At 42.0% G+C, this 22549-nt stretch overlaps 1 protein-coding gene across 8 annotated transcripts in view; it reads left to right on the top strand.

The window, feature by feature from the left end:
• Positions 1-1015: 1015 nt before the first annotated feature.
• Positions 1016-22549, top strand: part of MED18 (mediator complex subunit 18) — a 332244-nt gene continuing 310710 nt past the window's right edge. For 7 of the 8 annotated variants that reach the window (XM_067782062.1, XM_067782061.1, XM_067782065.1 and 4 more), the window contains exon 1: positions 1016-1260. In XM_067782062.1, the coding sequence (XP_067638163.1) occupies positions 1136-1260 (125 nt within the window). In that variant the 5' untranslated portion in view covers positions 1016-1135. The remainder of the gene's footprint in view (positions 1261-22549) is intronic. The other variant, XM_067782067.1, reaches the window with a different exon arrangement.

The raw sequence follows: 22549 nt of genomic DNA, 5'->3' as shown, positions 1-22549 counted from the left end.
TGGCGGAAAAATTTATCTATATATATTTTATCTATATCCGGAGATATTTGCAGTTGAAGTTGGCGATTTTCATGTGGTTGTTGTTGTGTTTGTACCCACACAAAAAATTGTGATCACCGTGGCCGTAGCCACGGTTATGACACACACCCGGACTTGGCATGGCGTAGCTCAGGGTTATTTTTTATAAGCGCGGCCGAAGGCCGCCCCCTGAGAAAGGTGTTTTGCGCAAAAATACTATGGATCCCACCCCCGGTTTCGGAGGTAACCGCGGGTCTTTTTTCGGTTTTTCGTTAATATCTTTTGAACGAGCTAATACGCTACCAAAAATATCGAGAGAGGTGTCAAACGACGCGTATTAATCTCGAGAACAATAATCCGATGGCGGAAAAGAAACATTTTATCTCTGTCCGGAGTTATTTGCATTTGAAGTTGGCGGTTTCCATGTGGTTGTTGTTGTGTTAGTACCTCCAAAAAAAATTGTGCATCACCGTGGCGGTAGCCACGCAGAAAGGTGTTCTGCGCAAAAATACTATGGATCCGACCCCCGGTTTCGGAGGTACCCGCAGGTCTTTTTTCGGTTTTTCGTTAATATCTTTTGAACGCGTTAAAATTTTTATTTTCCGCCATCGGGTTTGACACCTCTCTCGATATTTTTGGTAGCGTATTAGCAGTCGACCCCTCAACTAGACTATTACCAAAGATGGTCTCTGCAACACAATTTTTAATTTCCGTCACATGTCACAAATAAAAGCACAAGGTAAACAATGATATTTTTTTTCCGTTTCAAAGTTTCCCGGAATAATTAATGAACTGTCATTTCGATGACAGCATGAAACGTCGATGTGTTAGTGGAGAGCGAAAAAAGCTTTGAATGTGTGGGTGAACTGGTTACCTTCGTCTTGTAGGGTTATTGTACCATGGTCCGTATACTGCACTTATACCGGCAATTCTTACGTCATTTTCCTTTAGCTCTTGTTTTTTTTTCTCATTCGCTCAAGCAATCAAGTGTGACGTAGTTCCGCAGAATGAAGCAGTTTTGAACGCGTGAATGCGCAATCTTTTTAAAGATTTGTGATTCCATGTCATGATATAAATAAAATTATATCTCGGTACTCATAGATGTGAAATAATTAACATGGCTCAAATAACGTCTTCAAAGGAATTATTATCGCAAGCACTCCAGAGTCGAATCATACCCAATCAGGAATATTTGCTTCAGGGATCTATTCTTGATTCCGCTGTTGATCATTTGATACACAGGTAAAGAGATTCGTAATTCTATTCGTCAGATAAGAGTGTTAGAGGAGTTGATTATACACATCAAAATATGTTTGGTGGGTAATAGTGTGTATATATATAGTAATATGATTACCCGCCATCGAATTATCCTTTCAGATTGTCACCTCTGGATTCCCAGGCAGTCCCATATATTTGTACTGATGTTTTAACTCGGTAATAGTCTAGTTGAGGGGTCGACTACTAATACGCTACCAAAAATATCGGTAATAGTCTAGTTGAGGGGTCGACTACTAATACGCTACCAAAAATATCGAGAGAAGTGTCAAAAGACGCGTATTAATCTCGAGAACAATAATCCGATGGCGGAAAAGAAAAATTTTATCTATGTATGTCGGGAGATATTTGCAGTTGATGTTGGCGATTTTCATGTGGTTGTTGTGTTTTACCCATAAAAAAAATTGTGCATCACCGTAGCGGTAGCCACGGTTATACCACACACCCGGACTTGGCATGGCGTAACCCAAGGTTATTTTTTATAAGTGCGGCCGAAGGCCGCCAACTCAGAAAGGTGTTCTGCGCAAAAATACTGTGGATCCCACCCCGGTTTCGGAGGTACCCGCGGGTTTTTTTCGGGTTTTCATTAATATTTTTTGAACGAGTTAATATTTTTATTTTCCGCCTCCGGATTATTAATACTGATGTCAAGACGCGTCGTTTGACACTTCTCTCGATATTTTTGGTAACGTCGACCCCTCAACTAGACTATTTCCATATCTCCGGACAGAGATAAAATTTTTCTTTTCCGCCTTCGGATTATTGTTCTCGAGATTAATACGCGTCTTTTGATACCTCACTCGAAAATCTTGGCCCAACTTTAGGGTGGGTACCGTAAACTGCACTACTACCCTGAAATCTTGTGCTCGATACTTATATCGACCTCTAGCATGTTTGTTTAATGCGTCCCTAAAGCAAGGGGTATTCCCCAAGAAGTGGAAAGAATCATTCGTTATACCACTGCATAAAAATGGAAGCAGAATGAGTGTTATAAAGTATAGAGGAATAGCCAAACTCAACACTATTCCTAAGTTATTTGAATTGATTATCACAAAACAGATTGCTTTTAGAGTATCTTCATTAATTGACTTTTCACAACATGGCTTTTACAAGGGTAAATCAACGGTGACAACAACAACATCAACAACAACGGTGAAAACTTGCTCGAGTTTACAAACTTTGTATCCAACAGTTTTAAGACTAATTGTGAAGTTGATTTTATTTATACTGATTTTAGTGAAGCATTTGATATAGTTTCTCATTCTATACTTTTATTCAAAAAAGACCCGCCGGTCCCTCCGAAAACCGGGGTTGAACATCTTTCTGCGGTGGAGGCCTTCGGCCGCGCGGTAATTCTATACGACAGCATGACACTGCTAATACGCGTCCAAAAATATCGAGAGAGGTGTCAAACGACGCGTCTTGACATCAGTATTAATAATCCGAAACCGGAAAAGAAAAATTTTAAGTCGTTCAAAAGATATTAACGAAAAGCCGCAAAATGGCCCACGGGTCCCTCCGAAACCGGGGGTGGGATCCACAGTATTTTTGCGCAGAACACCTTTCTGCATTGGCGGCCTTCGGCCGCGCTTATAAAAAATTACTCTGGGTGGGTCCAACACCGGTTTGGAGACCAAAACTATATCCGCGCAAAACACATGTTCACAATTTTTTTTGTGGGTACCCCAACATTACAACAACCACATAAATATCGCCAACTTCAACTGCAAATATCTCCAGACAGAGATATAATTTTTCTTTTCCGGTTTCGGATTATTAATACTGATGTTCATACGCGTCTTTTGACAACTCTCGATATTTTTGGACGTGTATTAGCAGTGTCTTGCTGTTGTATAGAATTACTGGTAATTCTTCACGACATCATGACACTGCTAATACGCGCTTCCCAAGGCCGTCGGTTCTTTGTACCGGAGCGACTCGGGGTTTTTCCCGACCAAGGACTCGCATTTCAGTGTAACCCCATTTAATTTGTTGCGTCCCTCCCACAAATTGTCATCCTCCGCAGCGGGACTGCTCAATATTCTCTTGCTCCGGGAAGGTATCGAACCCAATCCGGGTCCGTCTCCTGACCCCGGTCCTGAGAAATTGTTTTGCTGCATCTGCCGGAAAAGATTCATTTTAGGACGGTCATACTCTTGCCTGAGAGTGTGTCGTGTAAGGGATGGTTGCATCGGACAGGTTGTTTTGGGCTAGATCCCAAAAGCCGACGTCCACGTAACTTCTATAAATCTTTTGTGGTTCCTTGCTGTTCACGCCCTAGGGCGTCCCGTAGTCTACGCCTTGGTTATTTGAATTGATTATCACAAAACAGATTGCTTTTAGAGTATCTTCATTAATTGAGTTTTCACAACATGGCTTTTACAAGGGTAAATCAACGGTGAAAACTTGCTCGAGTTTACAAACTTTGTATCCAACAGTTTTAAGACTAATTGTGAAGTTGATGTTATTTATACTGATTTTAGTGAGGCATTTGATAGTTTCTCATTCTATACTTTTATTCAAACTTCGGTTAGAATTTCCTCCTTTGCTTCTATCTTGGGTTTCTTCTTATGTGAAGGAAAGAAAACAAACAGTTATATTTAATAATTGTTGGTCTCGGTTCATAAACTAACCTCTGGTGTTCCTCAAGGCAGCCATCTTGGTCTGGTGTTGTTCCTGTTGTTTATTAATGACATTCCTAGTGTTTTGAAGAGCTGCAAGCCGTTGATGTACGCTGATGATGTCAAACTTATAATGCCTATCCGCTCACCCGTGGATAGGGCATGTCTTCAGGCTGATCTGAATAGTCTAGGTGACTGGTGTAATGTAAACGCCATGTCCCTAAACCTAGCTAAATGTAAGTTCATGTGTTTTACAAGGAAATCCTTCCAATCCCATGATTATGTTATTGGCGACTATATAATCAAGCAAGTCACTAACTTTATTGATTTAGGCGTTAAAATGAACCCAAAACTCGATTTTAAACTTCATATTGAATCTTGCGTGAATAGCGCTAAAGGTACTTTGGCTTTCGTTGGTCTAAAGAATTTAATGACCCATACGTTACAAAAACTCTTTTTATATCATTGGTCAAACCTACTGTGGAATATGCTTCAATAATTTGGAATCCGCGTTATCAGGTTCATTCTGACAAGCTGGAATCGGTCCAGAAACAATTTTTGCTTTTCGCTTTAAAACACTTACCATGGGATCCTTCTAAAAATCTTCCCCCCTATTGCAGCCGGTGAAAACTATTACAGCTGCCCACATTGCAGAGCCGCAGGGAGATGCTTGGTGTCTTATTTATTGTTAAATTAATAAGAGGGTCAATAAATAGTCCATTTTTGCTTGGTGAAATTAAGTTTAACGTTCCTATTAGGCCATCTAGACATTTCCAATCAATTTTTGTAGCTACATGCAGGTCAAATTATGAAATTCACGAACCACTTCGCTGTTTATGTCGTGATTTTAATAAACACTGAAAAAATTTAGACGTCTGCGACTCGTTTCTTGGTATTAAAAAATACCTCTTAACTACATTAAATTTGTAATTCGAAATGAAGCAAAGAACGCTAAACCGTGATATACTGTTCAACCCTCTGTTTCAAATATGAAGTACCAGTTACTTGAAACTTGTTTGCAAAATTGTGTTGTGATCATTATTTTTCAATCAAATTTACTCTGTATAAATTCTATTCTGTATATATTTTATCTACTATTAATTTGCTTTATTGTCAATTTCATAAATTATTATTTAATAGCTCATTCATGATTACATTTTAACACATTTACAACATTTTAACTTTTGCTTACTTCTAAGTTTTTAATTAAAATTGTCAAGCGTTTAATTAAATACTGTTTAAATATTACTTTAAATTTGATGACTGCTTATGTTGTTTATATCGTGTATTACATCTGAGAATTAAGTGTTGTCAGTATATATGGTCTGTATAATAGTTTAATTTGTAGACTGATATATAAATAAATAATTAAAAATCGTCTAGTTGAGGAGTCGACTGCTAATACGCGTCCAAAAATATCGAGAGAGGTGTCAAACGACGCGTCTTGGCATCAGTATTAATAATTCGAAGGCGGAAAATTGTAATTCCATACGACAGCATGACACTGCTAATACGTGTCCAAAAATATCGGTAGGGGTGTCAAACGACGCGTCTTGACATCAGTATTAATAATCCGAAACCGGAAAATAAAAATTTAACTCGTTCAAAATATATTAACTAAAACCCGAAAAAAGACCCGCCGGTCCCTCCGAAAACCGGGGTTGAACACCTTTCTGCGTTGGAGGCCTTCGGCCGCGCGGTAATTCTATACGACAGCATGACACTGCTAATACGCGTCCAAAAATATCGAGAGAGGTGTCAAACGACGCGTCTTGATATCAGTATTAATAATCCGAAACCGGAAAAGATAAATTTTAAGTCGTTCAAAAGATATTAACGAAAAGCCGAAAAATGGCCCACGGGTCCCTCCGAAACCGGGGTGGGATCCACAATATTTTTGCGCAGAACACCATTCTGCATTGGCGGCCTTCGGCCGCGCTTATAAAAAATTACTCTGGGTGGGTCCAACACCGGTTTGGAGACCAAAACTATATCCGCGCAAAACACATGTTCACAATTTTTTTTGTGGGTACCCCAACATTACAACAACCACATAAAAATCGCCAACTTCAACAGCAAATATCTCCGGACAGAGATATAATTTTTCTTTTCCGGTTTCGGATTATTAATAATGATGTCCATACGCGTCTTTTGACAACTTAGATATTTTTGGACGCGTATTAGCAGTGTCTTGCTGTTGTATAGAATTACCGGTAATTCTTCACGACAGCATGACACTGCTAATACGCGCTTCCCAAGGCCGTCGGTTCTTTGTACCGGAGCGACTCGGGATTTTTCCCGACCAAGGACTCGCATTTCAGTGTAACCCCATTTAATTTGTTGCGTCCCTCCCACAAATTGTCATCCTCCGCAGCGGGACTGCTCCATATTCTCTTGCTCCGGGAAGGTATAGAACCCAATCCGGGTCCGTCTCCTGACCCCGGTCCTGAGAAATTGTTTTGCTGCATCTGCCGGAAAAGAATCATTTTAGGACGGTCATACTCTTGCCTGAGAGTGTGTCGTGTAAGGGATGGTTGCATCGGGCAGGTTGTTTTGGGCTAGATCCCAAAAGCCGACGTCCACGTAACTTCTATAAATCTTTTGTGGTTCCTTGCTGTTCACGCCCTAGGGCGTACCGTAGTATATATATATATATATATATATATATGTTTATTAAGTCTATGATCGAAAAGCATCTTACAGACTAGATACAAATGAATAGAAAGATATAAAAACTATATAGTCAAACTTATATATTAATTACCGTGTAAATAATAAAAAAGAAAAAAGATAACAATGAGATGAATAAATAATAAAAATAAATTACAGCCACAAATCCAGAGAAGACTTGAACGTACTTCTCGACAAAGAGAAATCAAGAAGGAAACTCCCTGAGAGTCTATTAAATACGGTAAGTGCGCGGAAAATCGGGTCAAACATGCAATAGTTAGCTCTACCGACACGCAAGTAAAAGGGCAAGAAAGTACGAAGACACCTATTAGGTACATTAAAATTAACTTTAGCTAGAAGAGCTGAACAATCCAAAGAGCCAGTGATGAGATCATAAACAAACATTAGTAGCTGCGCAGCTCTCCGGATTTCAAGAGACTGGAGATTGATAAGCATGCATCGCGAGTAATAGGATGGGGTTGGATCGTCAAAGTTAATAGAAATTAAGCAAAATCTAATGAATTTTCTTTGAACCCTCTCTAATCTGGCAGAGTGGCCACTATAGATGGGATTCCAGACAACTGAGGCGTATTCTAATTTTGAGCGAACTAAAGAGATAAAAAGTGCCTTCCTGGTATAGGGATCCTTGAAGTCTTTTGCATATCTGCGAAGGAAGGCAAGGTTTCTGTAAGCCTTCGGAAGGACATAACAGATATGACTAACGAAGGAGAAAGAGGTGTCGAAGACAACACCTAGATCAATAACTTCTTTGACAGAAGCCAGTGGAACACCTGAAATACCGTAGGGCGTGGTATGCAGGGTAGACGACTTGGAAAAAGACATTTAAAAGCATTTTTTGACATTTAAGTAGAGACTATTGGCATTACACCAAGCAACAAGATTATTTAGATCATTTTGTAGGAGCACTGCATCTGACGGGCCATTAATTCTACGAAAAATCTGAAGATCGTCTGCATATAAAAGGAAATCAGACGAATTAAAGCAGGAACCAATGTCATTAATAAAGAGCACAAATAAAAGAGGACCAAGAATGCTACCCTGAGGTACCCCGGATGTTGCCAAGAAAGGTTGGGACTTACAGTCTTCAATTTCGACGCACAAGGACCTATTCGACAAATAAGATTTTAACCATGATAGGAAAACAGAGTGAAATCCAATGGATTCCAGTTTAAATAATAAGATTTTATGCAATACTTTATCGAAAGCCTTCGTGAAATCGGTGTATACAGTATCTACCTGGCAACCGTCCTGAAATGCAGAGATGCAGAAATCAGAAAACGACACTAGATTCGTAACAGTCGAGCAACCAGCCACAAACCCATGTTGGCACGGCTCAATGACGCTTTTGATGACAAAAGTTAGCTTCTCTTTTATAATTTTCTCAAAAAGCTTCGAGCAAACTGTTTGTTTGGCGATAGGCCTATAATTAGAGACGTCATTTTTATTGCCAGCTTTAAAGATTGGACAAATGGAACTTTTTGTCCACCTATCGATAAAAGTTCCGGAAGACAGGGATAAATTGAATATATGCCGAAGAGGTATGCACAAAGATAAACTTCAGGACAAAGGCACAGAGGCCATCACTGTCACATTTTAACGAGGGTTTAAGGGAGGACATAGCATTGCTGACGTCATCGCCGGAGATCACGAGGGAGCCAAAATCTAGACGATCATAGAGCCCGGATCGCGAATAAGAGTCATTCAGATCTACAGTAGCATCATCAAAGTTTGATTTAAAGAAATCAGCAAACAGCTCAACTGTTTCTGGTAGGGACTGGGAGCGTACACCATTAAAGCTCATGCAGATCGGTATATTCGTCGAACCACGTTTGGATCGGATAAAGTTCCAAAAGGCTTTGGGATTTTCTTTAAGCTCATTTTCGAGCCTACCCATATAGCGATTGTAAAGGAATTTGTCAAGGACATTAAATTGACGCACACTGGTAGTGAACTGTTCTCTGAGAAGGATATCTACCCCAGCGGGTAAGGGGGTCAGAATATACCCGCGGTAGGTATGCCTGTCGTAAGAGGCGACTAAAATACCGGATTCAAGGGGTGTGTAGCGCAACCCTTCAGGTTGCCAGCGCAATATATAGCTTCTCCAAATCCAATTGTCAACCTCACCTATCCGCGGCGAATCCTGTTTCAATAACAGACGAGGCTCTGGCGACCCCAAGCTCCTCATGGATCTTGGGGGTGGGGAGGGAGGGGACGGCCTGAAGGTTTAATGTGGCCACATAAATCGTTCCCGAGATGGTCGGGCTAGCACCTTATTGGTGCTGTGGTACCGGAGCGTACCGGATCTGCATCCGGCAAAGGACCATCACATCGATAAAACTCCCCAAAGCCTTCGGGGAGCAACCTTATCGCTACAACAACAACAACAACAAGGATATTATCTGAATCTGCCTTGAATAAGTTATTGAGTTTGTTACGCTTATTTTCCAACCTCTTAAGAGTTTTATTATACCATGGTAATTTATGAAGCCTGGGCCCAAAACGAGGCACTATACTTTGAAATGTTTCAGTCAAATTCGATAAGAAAATATCATAACAAACACTGACGTCATTAGAGGGAAATATGTTTTCCCAGTTAATTTTAAATAATACATTGCAGTACAGCTCGCCGAAATCAGTAGATCGAAAGTTGAAAGAGGAATTATTTAAAGCAGGTGATGTAGGGATAGCATCAAAGTTATGTAGATGAATAGCTATTGGTATATGATGCCTATCAGATAGACATACAGGAAAAGTACTCTCAGAGAGTTGATATATTAAATTCTCGTCGACGAATATAAGATCAAGTAACCTCGAGAGAGTAATAAATAAATTATTGATTTGAATCAAATTACAACTTAAGGTATTATCTATGAGGCTAATTTCATTAGAACGCGTGACATTGGTAGGTGTCAAAATTCTATTATATTGAAAATCGGACCAGACAATATCTGGTAGATTGAAGTCTCCAAGTATACAGAAGTTGGCATCAGTATGAGTTTCGCATAAATTAACGATGTTCTCCACATGACCATTATATAAGCAATCACCACTATTGGGCGGTATATACGAGCAACAAATGAAAGTAGAGCCAGACGAACTGGAAACACATACACACAGCTGATCGAGCAGCGTATCCTGATTATGTAGTTGAAACTTTAATGAATGCAGGCTTCTGTTAACTGCAATTAGGACACCACCACCTTTCTTTTAAGATCGCGAGAGCGGAAATGGAGGCGGCCTCGCGTTTATCATACACCACACTGTTCAATATCGTATATTTGATCCCGACATCGACCGAAGGTACAGTGTCTTAGAACGTCAAGGATTATCTGTCCGGTCGGGCGATGCTAACCCAGAAATCATCAACATATACATCCCTCCTGTCACCTGTTGCCCCAGTGGATACCGCCCTGATATCAGTGCCGTACTAACTGGAAACAATCGCATTATCTTAGGCGATTTCAATGCCCATCACGATCTATGGCATTCAAACTTGCGTGTGGACAGTAGGTGTGAGATGTTAGCGGATCAAATAGAAGAAACGACATTCTGCAGAATAAACGCAGACGCCCCCACACGTATGGTAGGAAGCTGTCACAGTTCGCCGGATATTTCAATCGTGAGCGCATAACTCGTAAACTGCGTCAACTGGCAGCCGATGGTAACATTGGCATCCGACCACCTGCCTATACTTATTTCGCTCGAGCGTTCCGTCGACTTCATCGTCGCAGAAAAACGCACTTGCAGTAACTTTAAAAAAGGAAAGTGGGAGGAATACAAATCCTTTACAGACAACCGCTTTGCTGCCCTCCCTATCCCAACTGAAGCCCGCCAAGGGGAGCGTGCTTTCCGCAAGGTCATTGAATCCGCCTCGGCTCGTTTCATTCCCGCCGGTAGAATTCCCGAAATTCGGCCCCACTTCCCGGCAGAGGCCGCAAGTTTAGCGAGAGAACGTGACCTTATAAGACAGCTCGATCCTGGCGACCTCCAAATAAGGGATATAAACGAACGCATCAGATTGCTTGTGGATGAACACAAGTGGGCGAAATGGGAGGAGCACCTAAGCGGTTGTAACCTCTTTGCCGGTGTAGGTAAACTTTGGCCCACCGTAAAGTCCCTATCGAATCCGTCTAGGCACAATGACAAAGGGTCCATCGCCTTTGGCGACAAAGTGCTGTCGGATGCGAAAAAAAGCGCCAGCGCTTTCTGCCGACAATATATAATGCATTCTACGGTCGACAAAAATAGACGGAGGGCCAACAGACACGCACATAAACATAAGTTCAGCGCGTCACCAATTACCATCACCGCCAAAGAGTTTGAGGATGCCATCAGTCATGCTAAACCATCCAAAGCAGTGGGCGAAGACGGCATAGCCATGCCGATGCTTAAAAGCCTAGGGAAAGAGGGTTTCAAATATTTAGCACATATCTTCAACCTGTCTCTTTCCACCTTTGTCATACCCGAAAAATGGAAAATGGCCAAGGTGGTCCCGCTACTAAAGCCTGGGAAACCAGCTAACATAGGAGAGTCATATCACCCGATATCTCTCTTATCGCCAGTAGCCAAGACGCTTGAAGCCATTTTGCTCCCCTACTTCAAAGCAAATTTGCAGCTAGCCTGCCATCAGCATGGCTTCAGAAAACTCCATAGCACCACCACCGCGCTAAATGCCATCAGCACCCAGATAAATTGCGGTTTAAATCAAAACCCCCACCATAGAACCGTACTCGTAGCACTAGACCTATCAAAAGCTTTTGATACGGTCAACCATGGCACGTTACTGCAAGATCTAGAAGGGTCTACCCTTGATCTGGCCGAAAGCTTTAAGCTGCATAGCGAAAAAATCTGCAAAGAGTTAGAGAGCAGTAAAAAAGAAAATAAAGAAATATGTTGTGAAGTAAAGAAAATTGTAAACAACCAAAGTTGCCAGAAATCATTTTCAGATGTGTTAAAGGGTAGTTCGAAAAACCCGGTTTTACCTAAAATGAAAAAAAGTATGCCAATAATTCTTAAGCCTAAGGCAAGTCAAAAATGTGATAAAACAAAAGAAGATTTGAATAAAAAGGTGGATCCAAAGCAACTTAAGATTTCAAATATAGAGCGAAGAAAGCGAAGATAACACTGAGCGGGGAAAAATTAAATAGCTGAAGCTAGGACTCGACGAAAGTCATGTAACTACCAGTAAGTTGTGTCCAGTTTATTTGAATAAGCTCGATGCAAAAAAGAAAAGAATAGGTTATTAGCAATTAGCAAATGTTAGTGGAATTTGCACAAACATACAAGGGCTTATGAACAATCTCGAGCATATAGAAATTCTAATTGGCAGCAGTGAAATGGATTTTCTTATTCTAACTGAAACACATATGACGGCTTGTGTCGAAGAAAACGAAATAAATTTACCGGGGTAAAAAAGCGAAAGTTGTGTATCTAACTCCATACATACCGGAGGAGTGACATTATATTATAAAAGCAATTGGAAAGTTACAAAGGTACTAGAACACTCGATCCAATCAAAGATGTGGCTGTTAGCATGTAGATGCAAGCGTGGAAATATTGACTTGATTATTGTGGCTGTATATAGATCACCCAGGAGCTCCGAAAAGGAATTCTGTGAAATTTTTCATGAAAAAATTGGCAATATAATGGTAGCAGGAGATTTTAACATTGACTGGAATAAGCGAGGAACGTATAAAAGAAATATAGAAAGTTGTTTGAATGACAATGGTCTAAAGCAACATGTGAAAGAACATACCCGCGTAACCAGTTACTCGAAAACTCTAATAGACTATATAATTAGTAACATTCAAGTAATAGACGTGAGGGTAAATAGTTACCTAATATAATTCCGGTTTATTTGTAATAATAATTCCAAGGTTGGGTTTTTTTTTTATGTATATCCGTTCGCATTCAGTGCTCTATCTTCCAATCAATCTTCTTTCTTTTTTTTTCGTGTCTACATCATTGCCATATTTTTACATTTTTTTTTAAACATCTTTCTTATAATAAGTTACCGATGTTTTCCTACAGAGGGCTGCGTCAGCTAAGCAAGAATCAAAGCGAGCACCTGATTGGCTGATCGCCAGATTCTTGCCTAAAAGACAGCGCTGCCATACTTATATTTTTCACATTACACCTTCTGCTCGTGCAACCGATCTGACTGTTAGATGGCGTTGGCTGCAATCCATCCAGTGACTATTAGGGCTGGCACACAATTATTACTAACGACGAGTGTCAGTACCTTCATTTCTGATGGATTACACTAAAAATATCAGATCACGAGCTCATTGAGTTCAATATAAACTTTAAGAAAACTGAGCGTAGTACAACATTTGAAGAAATAATATATTTTAAATATGACAAAGACAAATTTGCTCACGAGTTAGGCAGGCAAAACCTAACCTTGTCAAGTGATGATGTGCACAGTTGTGCTAAATTATTCGACGAAAGCTTCGAATATACAATACAGATGTTTATGAAGAAGAAAGTTATTCCATGCGGGAAAAAAATAAATGATTGGTACAACAACCATCTCCGGAGTCTAAGCAAGATGAAATATGATCTGTATCAAGAAACTAAAAGAATAGGTACAACCCAGAGCTGGATAAATTACAAAAGTGCAAGAAACAATTACAATAAGGAAGTTATTAAAGCAAAAAAGAACTACGTAAACAAAAGAATTGTAGAAGCGAAAGATCAAAAACAAATGTGGAATGAGATCAAAAAATTAGTATTAAAACAGAACAAAAAGCAAATTGACTATGTGATATTTAACGATAAAAAATACTGTGATGAAACGACCTTGTCTAAGGAGTTCAATAAATTTTTTGTTCAAAGTGTACAGAACATAAGAGATTCGATTGACCATGTGCAATATGTAGATAAAACCACAAAAGCTCCGGCCATTTTCAAAGTTAGGAAAATAAGTTTAGAAGAATTGAAAAATATATGCAAATCCTTAAAAAATAATAGAGATTATGTAAGAGTTAAACCCAAAATGATATTAGACAACTGGAATAAAGTTGGTGATTCCCTATTGAAAATAGTAAATGAGTCCCTCATGCAAGGAGTGTTTCTTGATATATGGAAAGAAACTATGATTAGTCCACTTGAAAAAATTAATAAGGCAGTAAATTGTGATGAGTTCAGACCCATAAACTCATTAAAGACGTTAGAGAAAGTTCTTGAAAAAACTGTCAAAATACAGTTAGAAAACTATTTTGAATCGAATAAATTGTTTATGAAATACCAATAGGGGTTCAGAAAGAAATACTCGTGTGAAACAGCTGTAAACTATGTAGTAAGTGAGGGGAAACGATATGGCCCTTTTTCTAGACTTTAAGAGAGCTTGTGAAACAATAGACAGAGATATACTATTGCAAAAGTTATATATGTACGGAGTTCAAAATAGTGAACTAAACTGGTTTAGGTCCTACCTAACAAATAGAACGCAGCGTACAGTAGTGAAAGGGTATGAATCCGATTACCTAAATGTGAACACAGGAGTCCCGCAAGGCTCAATTCTTGGAGCATTATTATTCATAATATATATAAACGATATAGGCAATGTGGTAAAATGCAGCGAAGTCATGGTATATGCCGATGACACATTAATATACAGCGTAGGTGAAACTCCGAGAGAATGTAAAAATAAATTAGCACAAGACATTACCGAAATAAGTACAGGGCTAAAAATGAATAAACTTAAATTAAATGAGCAAAAAACGAAACTAATGGAAATTAATATGAGCAGTGAAGAGAGTATCGAAATAAACGGGCAAATGATTGAGAAAGTAGATAACATTAAATACCTCGGTGTAATAATAGACATTGGTCTTCAGTTTTCTCCTCACATGGAAAACGCGTGCAAAAAATAGGAAAAAAACTTGGTTTCCTGAGAAGAATTAGAAAGAACTTATCTGTGCTAAATACAATAAAAATTTATAACACAATACTTAAACCACATTTTTAGTATTGTTCAACTATACTGTATTCGTGTTGTAATAACTCGCAAATTGATAGAATGCAAAAGCTACAGAATAGAGCTATGCGAATAATATTAAAATGTGGTAGATATACATCCGTACAGCTGATGCTTGATACACTGAAATGGTTGAATGTGCGGCAGAGAATAGAGCTGAATACAATTATGTTTGTATACCAGACTACTATCGGAAAAATGCCAGACTACATAGCAGAGAAGGTCCTCTATGTTGGAGAAGTGCAACCATATGGGCTGAGAAACATTAAAGACATAAGATTACAGAAGTATAGCAAAACATCATCGCAAAATAATATATTTTATAAAGGGTTTAAAATATTCAATACATTAAGCGAAGACATCAAACAAGAGCAAAATATTAAATCATTCAAGAGAAAATGTATAGATTTTGTCAGAAAATAGCATATCCAAATTTTGTAAATAATATCAATGTAATTACTAGTAATCCTATTATTACTAAATTAATAAATCAATCAATCAATCTTCCCCATGTCTTAAAAGGTGGACCGCAAATTATCTGGGTGGTCGGCAGGCATCGGTGCAATTTAGAAATGAAACATCAAAACCAAGAAGAACTAAACAGGGGGTGCCACAGGGTGGTGTCATATCCCCACTTTTGTTTAATTTCTACATATCTAAGCTACCTTCGCCACCAGAAGGCGGTACTATCGTTTCCTACGCCGACGACTGCACAATAATGGCCACAGGCCCAGGCCCAGGGATCGATGAGCTTTGTAACAGAATAAACGGCTACCTCCCTGATCTCTCCGTTTTTTCGCCTCGCGTCGCCCAAATGTCGACCATTTTGAACATCCACGTCGATGGCGCTACGCTACCGACAGTCCTACACCCCAAAATCTTGGGTGTGGCGTTTGATCAGGATCTACATTTTGGTGAGCATGCAGCCGCAATTGTACCGAAAATCCAGAGCCGTAATAAAATCCTCAAATCCCTCGCTGGCAGTACTTGGGGAAAAGACAAAGAAACGCTCATTACCACTTACAAAGCAATTGATTGCTACGCGTCCCCTATATGGTCGCCAAGCCTAAAAATAACCCACTGGAATAAGCTACAGGCCTGCCAAAATACTGCGCTCAGAACCGCCAACGGCTGTCTTCTTATGTCGCCAGAACACCATCTACATAATGAGGCGAGAATACTCCGCATCAGGGAGAGAAATGAGATGCTAACCAAACAGTTCCTGCGGGATACCCAGAAACCTGGGCATCCCAACAGACATCTGATTGATGAGCCAACATCGCCTAGGGACTTAAGGAGTCATCTCCGTAAGCATTTTGAGGAAATACGGAACTTGAGAACTCAGCCGTATGAAGCAAAAAACCCAAGGCAGTCGGTTCTATGTACCGGAGCGACTCGGGATTTTTCCCGACCAAGGACTGTCATTTCAGTGTGACCCCATCTAATTTGTTTCGTCCCTCCCACAAATCGTCATCCTCCCAGCAGCTCCTTGCAGCAGGACTGCTCCATATTCTCTTACTCCGGGAAGGCATCGAATCCAATCCGGGTCCGTCTCCTGACCACGGTCCTGAGAAATGGTTTTGTAGCATCTGCCGGAAAAGAATCTTTTTAGGACGGTCATAATCTGTTCAGTGTGTCTCGTGCAAGGGATGGTTGCATCGGACAGGTTGTTCTGGGCTTGATCCCAAAACCCGACGTCCACGTAACTTTTATAAATCTTTTGCGGCCCCTTGCTGTTCACGCCCAAGGGCGTCCCGTAGTCTACGCCTAATCGCCCCCCCCCCCCCCCCCCCCCCCCCCCCCCCCGCCCCCACTACCTTCCAGCAGCCCCGCTGCTCAGCAAGCCACAACAAGTACCCGCTGCTGCTCGCGCCCCACGACGCCAACAACTCAAACAGCTGATACCACTCATAACTACTACCTTCGTAGTAGAGTTGGTAGCAATGCTGGGCATTAGCCCCTGCCCCCGTCTTCTCCCCCCTCTTTTCCGGCAGCAATCGTGCAGGTCAGGGAAACAGATTCTTAGTCCCTACCTCCGTTTGCACCGTCTGCCAGCACAGAATATATAGGTTTGCGACATCCGCCCAATGCAGCTCCTGCCTTGGGTGGTGCCACTTTCCTAGATGTTCTGGTCTCCGCGACGGCAACCCCCCGGCGGGTTTCATCGCGCCATGTTGCCAGGTCGGAAACCCAAATCATCCGGGTACCCCAATGCTTGCCCAAGGACGCCCTGTCCCAGGGCCACAACAGCAATTGCGTCCTGGCCTTCCACAACCCAGGCGTAGTCACCCGTCACTTACCCCCAGAGTGGCGACGTCTCCCCTTATGCACTTCAGAATTCTGCAGTTAAACTGTAATGGACTAACTGGGAAGATTACGGAGATAGTCGATTTCATGAAGCGGCACAACATCCGCATTGCTGCGATTCAAGAGACTAAACTCACAGCAAGATCTGTATTGCAGACCTGCTCTGGGTATAATGTCCACAGGAAAGACCGCGAGAGCGGAAATGGAGGCCGTCTCGCGTTTATCATACACCACTGTGCAATATTATGTATTTGATCCTGGCATCGACCGCAGGGACAATGTCTTACAACGTCAAGGCCTATCTGTCCGGTCAGGCGATGCAAACCTAGAAATCATCAACATCTACATCCCTCCTGCCACCTGTTGCCCCAGTGGATACCGCCCTAAATCAGGGCCTTACTCACTGGCAACAATCGCATTATCTTAGGCGATTTCAATGCCCATCATGATCTATGGCATTCAAACTTGCGGGCGGACAGTAGGGGTGAGATGTTGGCGGATCAAATAGAAGAAACGACGTTCTGCACAATAAACGGAGACGCCCCCATACGTATGGTAGGAAGCTGTCACAGCTCGCCAGATATCTCAATCGTGAGCGCAGAACTCGTAAACTGCGTCAACTGAAAGCCGATGGTAACATTGGAATCCGACCACCTGCCCATACTTATTTCGCTTGAGCGTACCGCCGACTTCATCGTCACTGAAAAACGCACTTTCATAAACTTCAAAAAAGGAAAGTGGGAAGAATATAAATCCTTTACAGACAGCCGCTTTGCTGCCCTCCCTATCCCGATTGATGCCCCCCAAGGGGAGCGTGCCTTCCGTAAGGTCATTAAATCCGCCTCGGCACATTTCATTCCCGCCGGGAGAATTCCCGAAATCCGGCCCCACTTCCCGGCGGAGGCCGCAAACTTAGCGAGAGAACGTGACCTCATAAGACAGCTTGATCCAGGCGACCCCCAAATAAGGGATATAAACCAACGCATCAGATTGCTTGTGGATGAACACAAGCGGGCGAAATGGGAGGAGCACCTAAGAGGTTGTAACCTCTCTACCGGTGTGGGTAAACTTTGGTCCACCGTAAAGTCCCTATCGAATACGACTAAGCACAAAGACAAAGTTTCCATCGCCTTTGGCGATAAGGTGCTGTCGGATGCGTAAAAATGCGCGAGCGCTTTCTGCCGACAATATATAATGCATCCTACGGTCGACAAAGATAGACGGAGAGCCAATAGACACGCACATAAACACAAATTCAGCGCGTCACCAATCACCATCACCGCTAAAGAGGTTGAGGACGCCATTGGTCGTGCTAAACCATCCAAAGCAGTGGGCCCAGACGGCATAGCCATGCCGATGCTTAAAAGCCTAGGGAAAGAGGGTTTCAAATATTTAGCGCATGTCTTCAACCTGTCTCTTTCCACCTTTGTCATACCTGAGAAATGGAAAATGGCCAAGATGGTCCCGCTACTAAAGCCTGGGAAACCAGCTAACATAGGTGAGTCATATCGTCCGATATCTCTCCTATCGCCAGTGGCAAAGACGCTTGAAGCCATTTTGCTCCCTTATTTCCAAGCAAATTTGCAGCTAGCCCCTCATCAGCATGGCTTCAGAAAACTCCATAGCACTACCACCGCGCTAAATGCCATTAGCACCCAGATAAATTGCGGTTTAAATCAATACCCCCACCATAGAACAGTACTCGTAGCGCTAGACCTATCAACAGCTTATGATACGGTCAACCATGGCTCGTTGCTGCAAGACCTGGAAGGGTCTACCCTTCCCCCATGTCTTAAAAGGTGGACCGCAAATTATCTGGGTGGTCGGCAGGCATCGGTGCAATTTAGAAACGAAACATCAAAACCAAGGAGAATTAAACAAGGGGTGCCACAGGGTGGTGTCCTATCCCCACTTTTGTTTAATTTCTACATATCTAAGCTACCTTCACCACCGGAAGGAGTCACAATCGTTTCCTACGCCGATGACTGCACAATAATGGCCACAGGCCCAGGCCCAAAGATCGATGCGCTATGCAATAAAATAAACGGCTACCTCCCTGATCTCTCCAGTTTTTTCGCTTCGCGAAACTTGGCATTATCACCGACTAAATCTTCCGCGACCTTATTTACAACATGGACGTCCCAAATGTCGACCATTTTGAACATCCACGTCGATGGCACTACGCTACCGACTGTCTTACACCCCAAAATCTTGGGTGTGACGTTTGATCAGGATCTACATTTTGGTGAGCACGCAGCCGCAATTGTTCCGAGAATTCAGAGCCGTAACAAAATCCTCAAATCCCTCGCTGGCAGTACTTGGGGAAAAGACAAAGAAACGCTCATTACAACTTACAAAGCAATTGGCCACCCGATTGCATGCTACCTATATGGTCGCCAAGCCTAAAAATCACTCACTGGAAGAAACTACAGGCCTGCCAAAATACTGCTCTCAGAATCGCCATGGGCTTTTCTTCTTATGTCCCCAGAACACCATCTGCATAATGAGGCGAGAATACTCCGCATCAGGGAGAGAAATGAGATGCTGACCAAACAGTTCCTGTTGAATACCCAGAAACCTGGGCATCCCAACAGACATCTGATTGATGAACTAGCACCGCCTAGGGGCTTAAGGAGTCATCTCCGTAAGCATTTTGAGGAAATACGGCACCTGAGAACCCAGCCGTATGAAGTGAAAAAACACAAGCAGGTCCTTGGTGAACTCCATAAACAGGCGTCGGACCTTTATGCCGGGAATTGCCCGGTGAATCCAGTACTTAACGAAAATTATCCAAAACTCGCGGAAGAGGAACGCATACTCCCCAGGGAAACGTGTGTCACTCTTGCTCAACTTCGTTCTGGATACTGTAACAGGTTAAACTCTTACCTATCCAGAATCAACCCCGACATACAAAATGTATGCCCCGCTTGCAATGTGTCCCCACATGACACCAACCATCTCTTCAATTGTAATGTGGAACCAACGCCTCTAACACCCCTTTCCTTATGGTCCACCCCTGTTGAAACGGCAAGTTTCCTTGGACTCCCGTTAGAGGATATTGATGACAATTTGTGATCGGTCGCGGCTATTAGCTGGGGCGAGCATTGCTACAACAACAACAAGCAAAAAACACAAGCAGGTCCTTGGTGAACTCCACAAACAGGCGTCGGACCTTTATGCCAGGAATTGCCCGGTGAATCCAATACTCAGGGAACAGTACCCAAAACTTGCGGAAGAGGAACGCATACTCCCCAGGAAAACGCGAGTCACTCTGGCTCAACTTCGTTCTGGATACTGTAACAGGTTAAACTCTTACATATAAACCCCGACATACAAAATGTATGCCCCGCTTGCAATGTGTCCCCACATGACACCAACCATCTCTTTAATTGTAATGTGGAACCAACGCCTCTAACACCCCTTTCATTATGGTCCACCCCTGTCGAAACAGCAAGTTTCCTTGGACTCCCGTTAGAGGATATTGATGACAATTTGTGATCGGTCGCAGCTATTAGGCGGGGCGAAACATTGCTACAACAACAACAACAGTGTCTTAGAACGTCAAGGCTTATCTGTCCGGTCAGGCGATGCAAACCTAGAAATCATCAACATCTACAACCCTCCTGCCACCTGTTGCCCCAGTGGATACCGCCCTAATATCAGCGCCTTAGTCACTGGAAATTATCGCATTATCTTAGGCGATGCCAATGCCTATCACGATCTATGGCATTCAAACTTGCAAGCAGACAGTAGGGGTGAGATGTTGGCAGATCAAATATAAGAAACGACGTTCTGCTGAATAAACGGAGACGCCCCCACACGTATGGTAGGAAGCTGTCACAGTTCGCCGGATATTTTAATCGTGAACGCAGAACTCGTAAACTGCGTCAACTGGCAGCCGATGGTAACATTGGCATCCGACCACCTGCCTATAGTTATTTCGCTCGAGCGTTCCGTCGACTTCATCGTCGCAGAAAAACGCACTTTCATAAACTTCAAAAAAGGAAAGTGGGAAGAATATAAATCCTTTACAGACAGCCGCTTTGCTGCCCTCCCTATCCCGATTGATGCCAGCCAAGGGGAGCGTGCTTTCCGCAACGTCATTTAATCCGCCTCGGTTCGTTTCATTCCCGCCGGTAGAATTCCCGAAATTCGGTCCCACTTCCCGGCAGAGGCCGCAAGTTTAGCGAGAGAACGTGACCTTTCAAGACAGCTCGATCCTGGCGACCTCCAAATAAGGGATATAAACCAACGCATCAGATTGCTTGTGGATGAGCACAAGCGGGCGAGATGGGAGGAGCACCTAAGCGGTTGTAACCTCTCTGCCGGTGTAGGTAAATTTTGGTCCACCGTAAAGTCCCTATCGAATCCGTCTAGGAACAATGACGAAGTTTCCATCGCCTTTGGCGACAAAGTGCTGTCGGATGCGAAAAAATGCGCGAGCGCTTTCTGCCGACAATATATAATGCATTCGACGGTCGACAAAAATAGACGGAGGGCCAACAGACACGCACAAGTTCAGCGCGTCACCAATTACCATCACCGCCAAAGAGATTGAGGATGCCATCAGTCATGCTAAACCATCCAAAGCAGTGGGCCCAGGCGGCATAGCCATGCCGATTCTTAAAAGCCTTGTAATGATTAATACTAAGATAGAGGGGGATGACACCCTTCTGTAGGCGGATTTGGAGCTGCGCGGAGTAGGTCTACCGGGACCCGTCTAATGCTAGCAAACAGTGGTTGCGGGGTTCGCGACCTTTGCTCACATCCTCGGAACATTACATTTTTTTTATTACAGGGTCCCTATTTATTTAATAGCTTACAAAAAATTTATTTATTTAGCGAAAACGTTTCAGTGGCCATCTGGTGAAATCATTATAATCGAAAATATCATTTGCAAGGAATATTACTTAACTGGATGAACACAATAAAGATGAATAGCGGGTTTCTCCCATTCTCGTCGCACAGTCGACGCATAGGTGTATTTGCGCCACGGCCTCTCCACCCACCCTACCATGATCCGTCGGTGGCGTATACAATTTTTGACAGATCCCAAAGAAAAAGGAGACAACTTACCCTCTCACATAGTTACCACCACCCTTAAAGAAAATTAGCACAGCATAATTACCTCTGCTAGCGTTTACATATATATATATTTTTTTTTTTTTTTGATAGGAACTTGTCCCTAAAAGCTTATTTCAACAATTTTCAAATTCAGGTTATTGTCTATGTTGGAACAATTCGATACTTTTTTCAATTAATTTCATTTTTCTTTCAGGCTTATACGCCTAATAGTAAGCTAAATTAATGTATACGTGTTACTTTATTCATTTATGTGTACTTTGAAAAAATAAAATAAAACATTAACTTCCTTCATGTTAATATTAACATTATACCTACATCTAATATACGGATTCTTTTAGGAAGCAGTGTACACAAGTTCATATGTACATACATACACCCCTACTCTGCTGTTCGATATGAACATTAATGAAAAAAATTAATATAATATTGGTTTAATATCAAAATATAATGATATGAATGTTCCCCCAGGAGTCCGGGATAGCGAAGCAACCGAGCTTAATTGAATTTATATGAATCAAACATCATTAACATAAAATCATTCTGTTAATGCGACTGCATTTTATACAAATTC

The sequence above is a fragment of the Eurosta solidaginis genome, chromosome 4 (assembly GCF_040869045.1).
Source record: "Eurosta solidaginis isolate ZX-2024a chromosome 4, ASM4086904v1, whole genome shotgun sequence".
Classification (NCBI taxonomy): Eukaryota; Metazoa; Arthropoda; class Insecta; order Diptera; family Tephritidae; genus Eurosta; species Eurosta solidaginis.
Note: the sequence above shows the minus strand (reverse complement) of the source record. Positions and strands in the feature narration are given on the sequence as shown.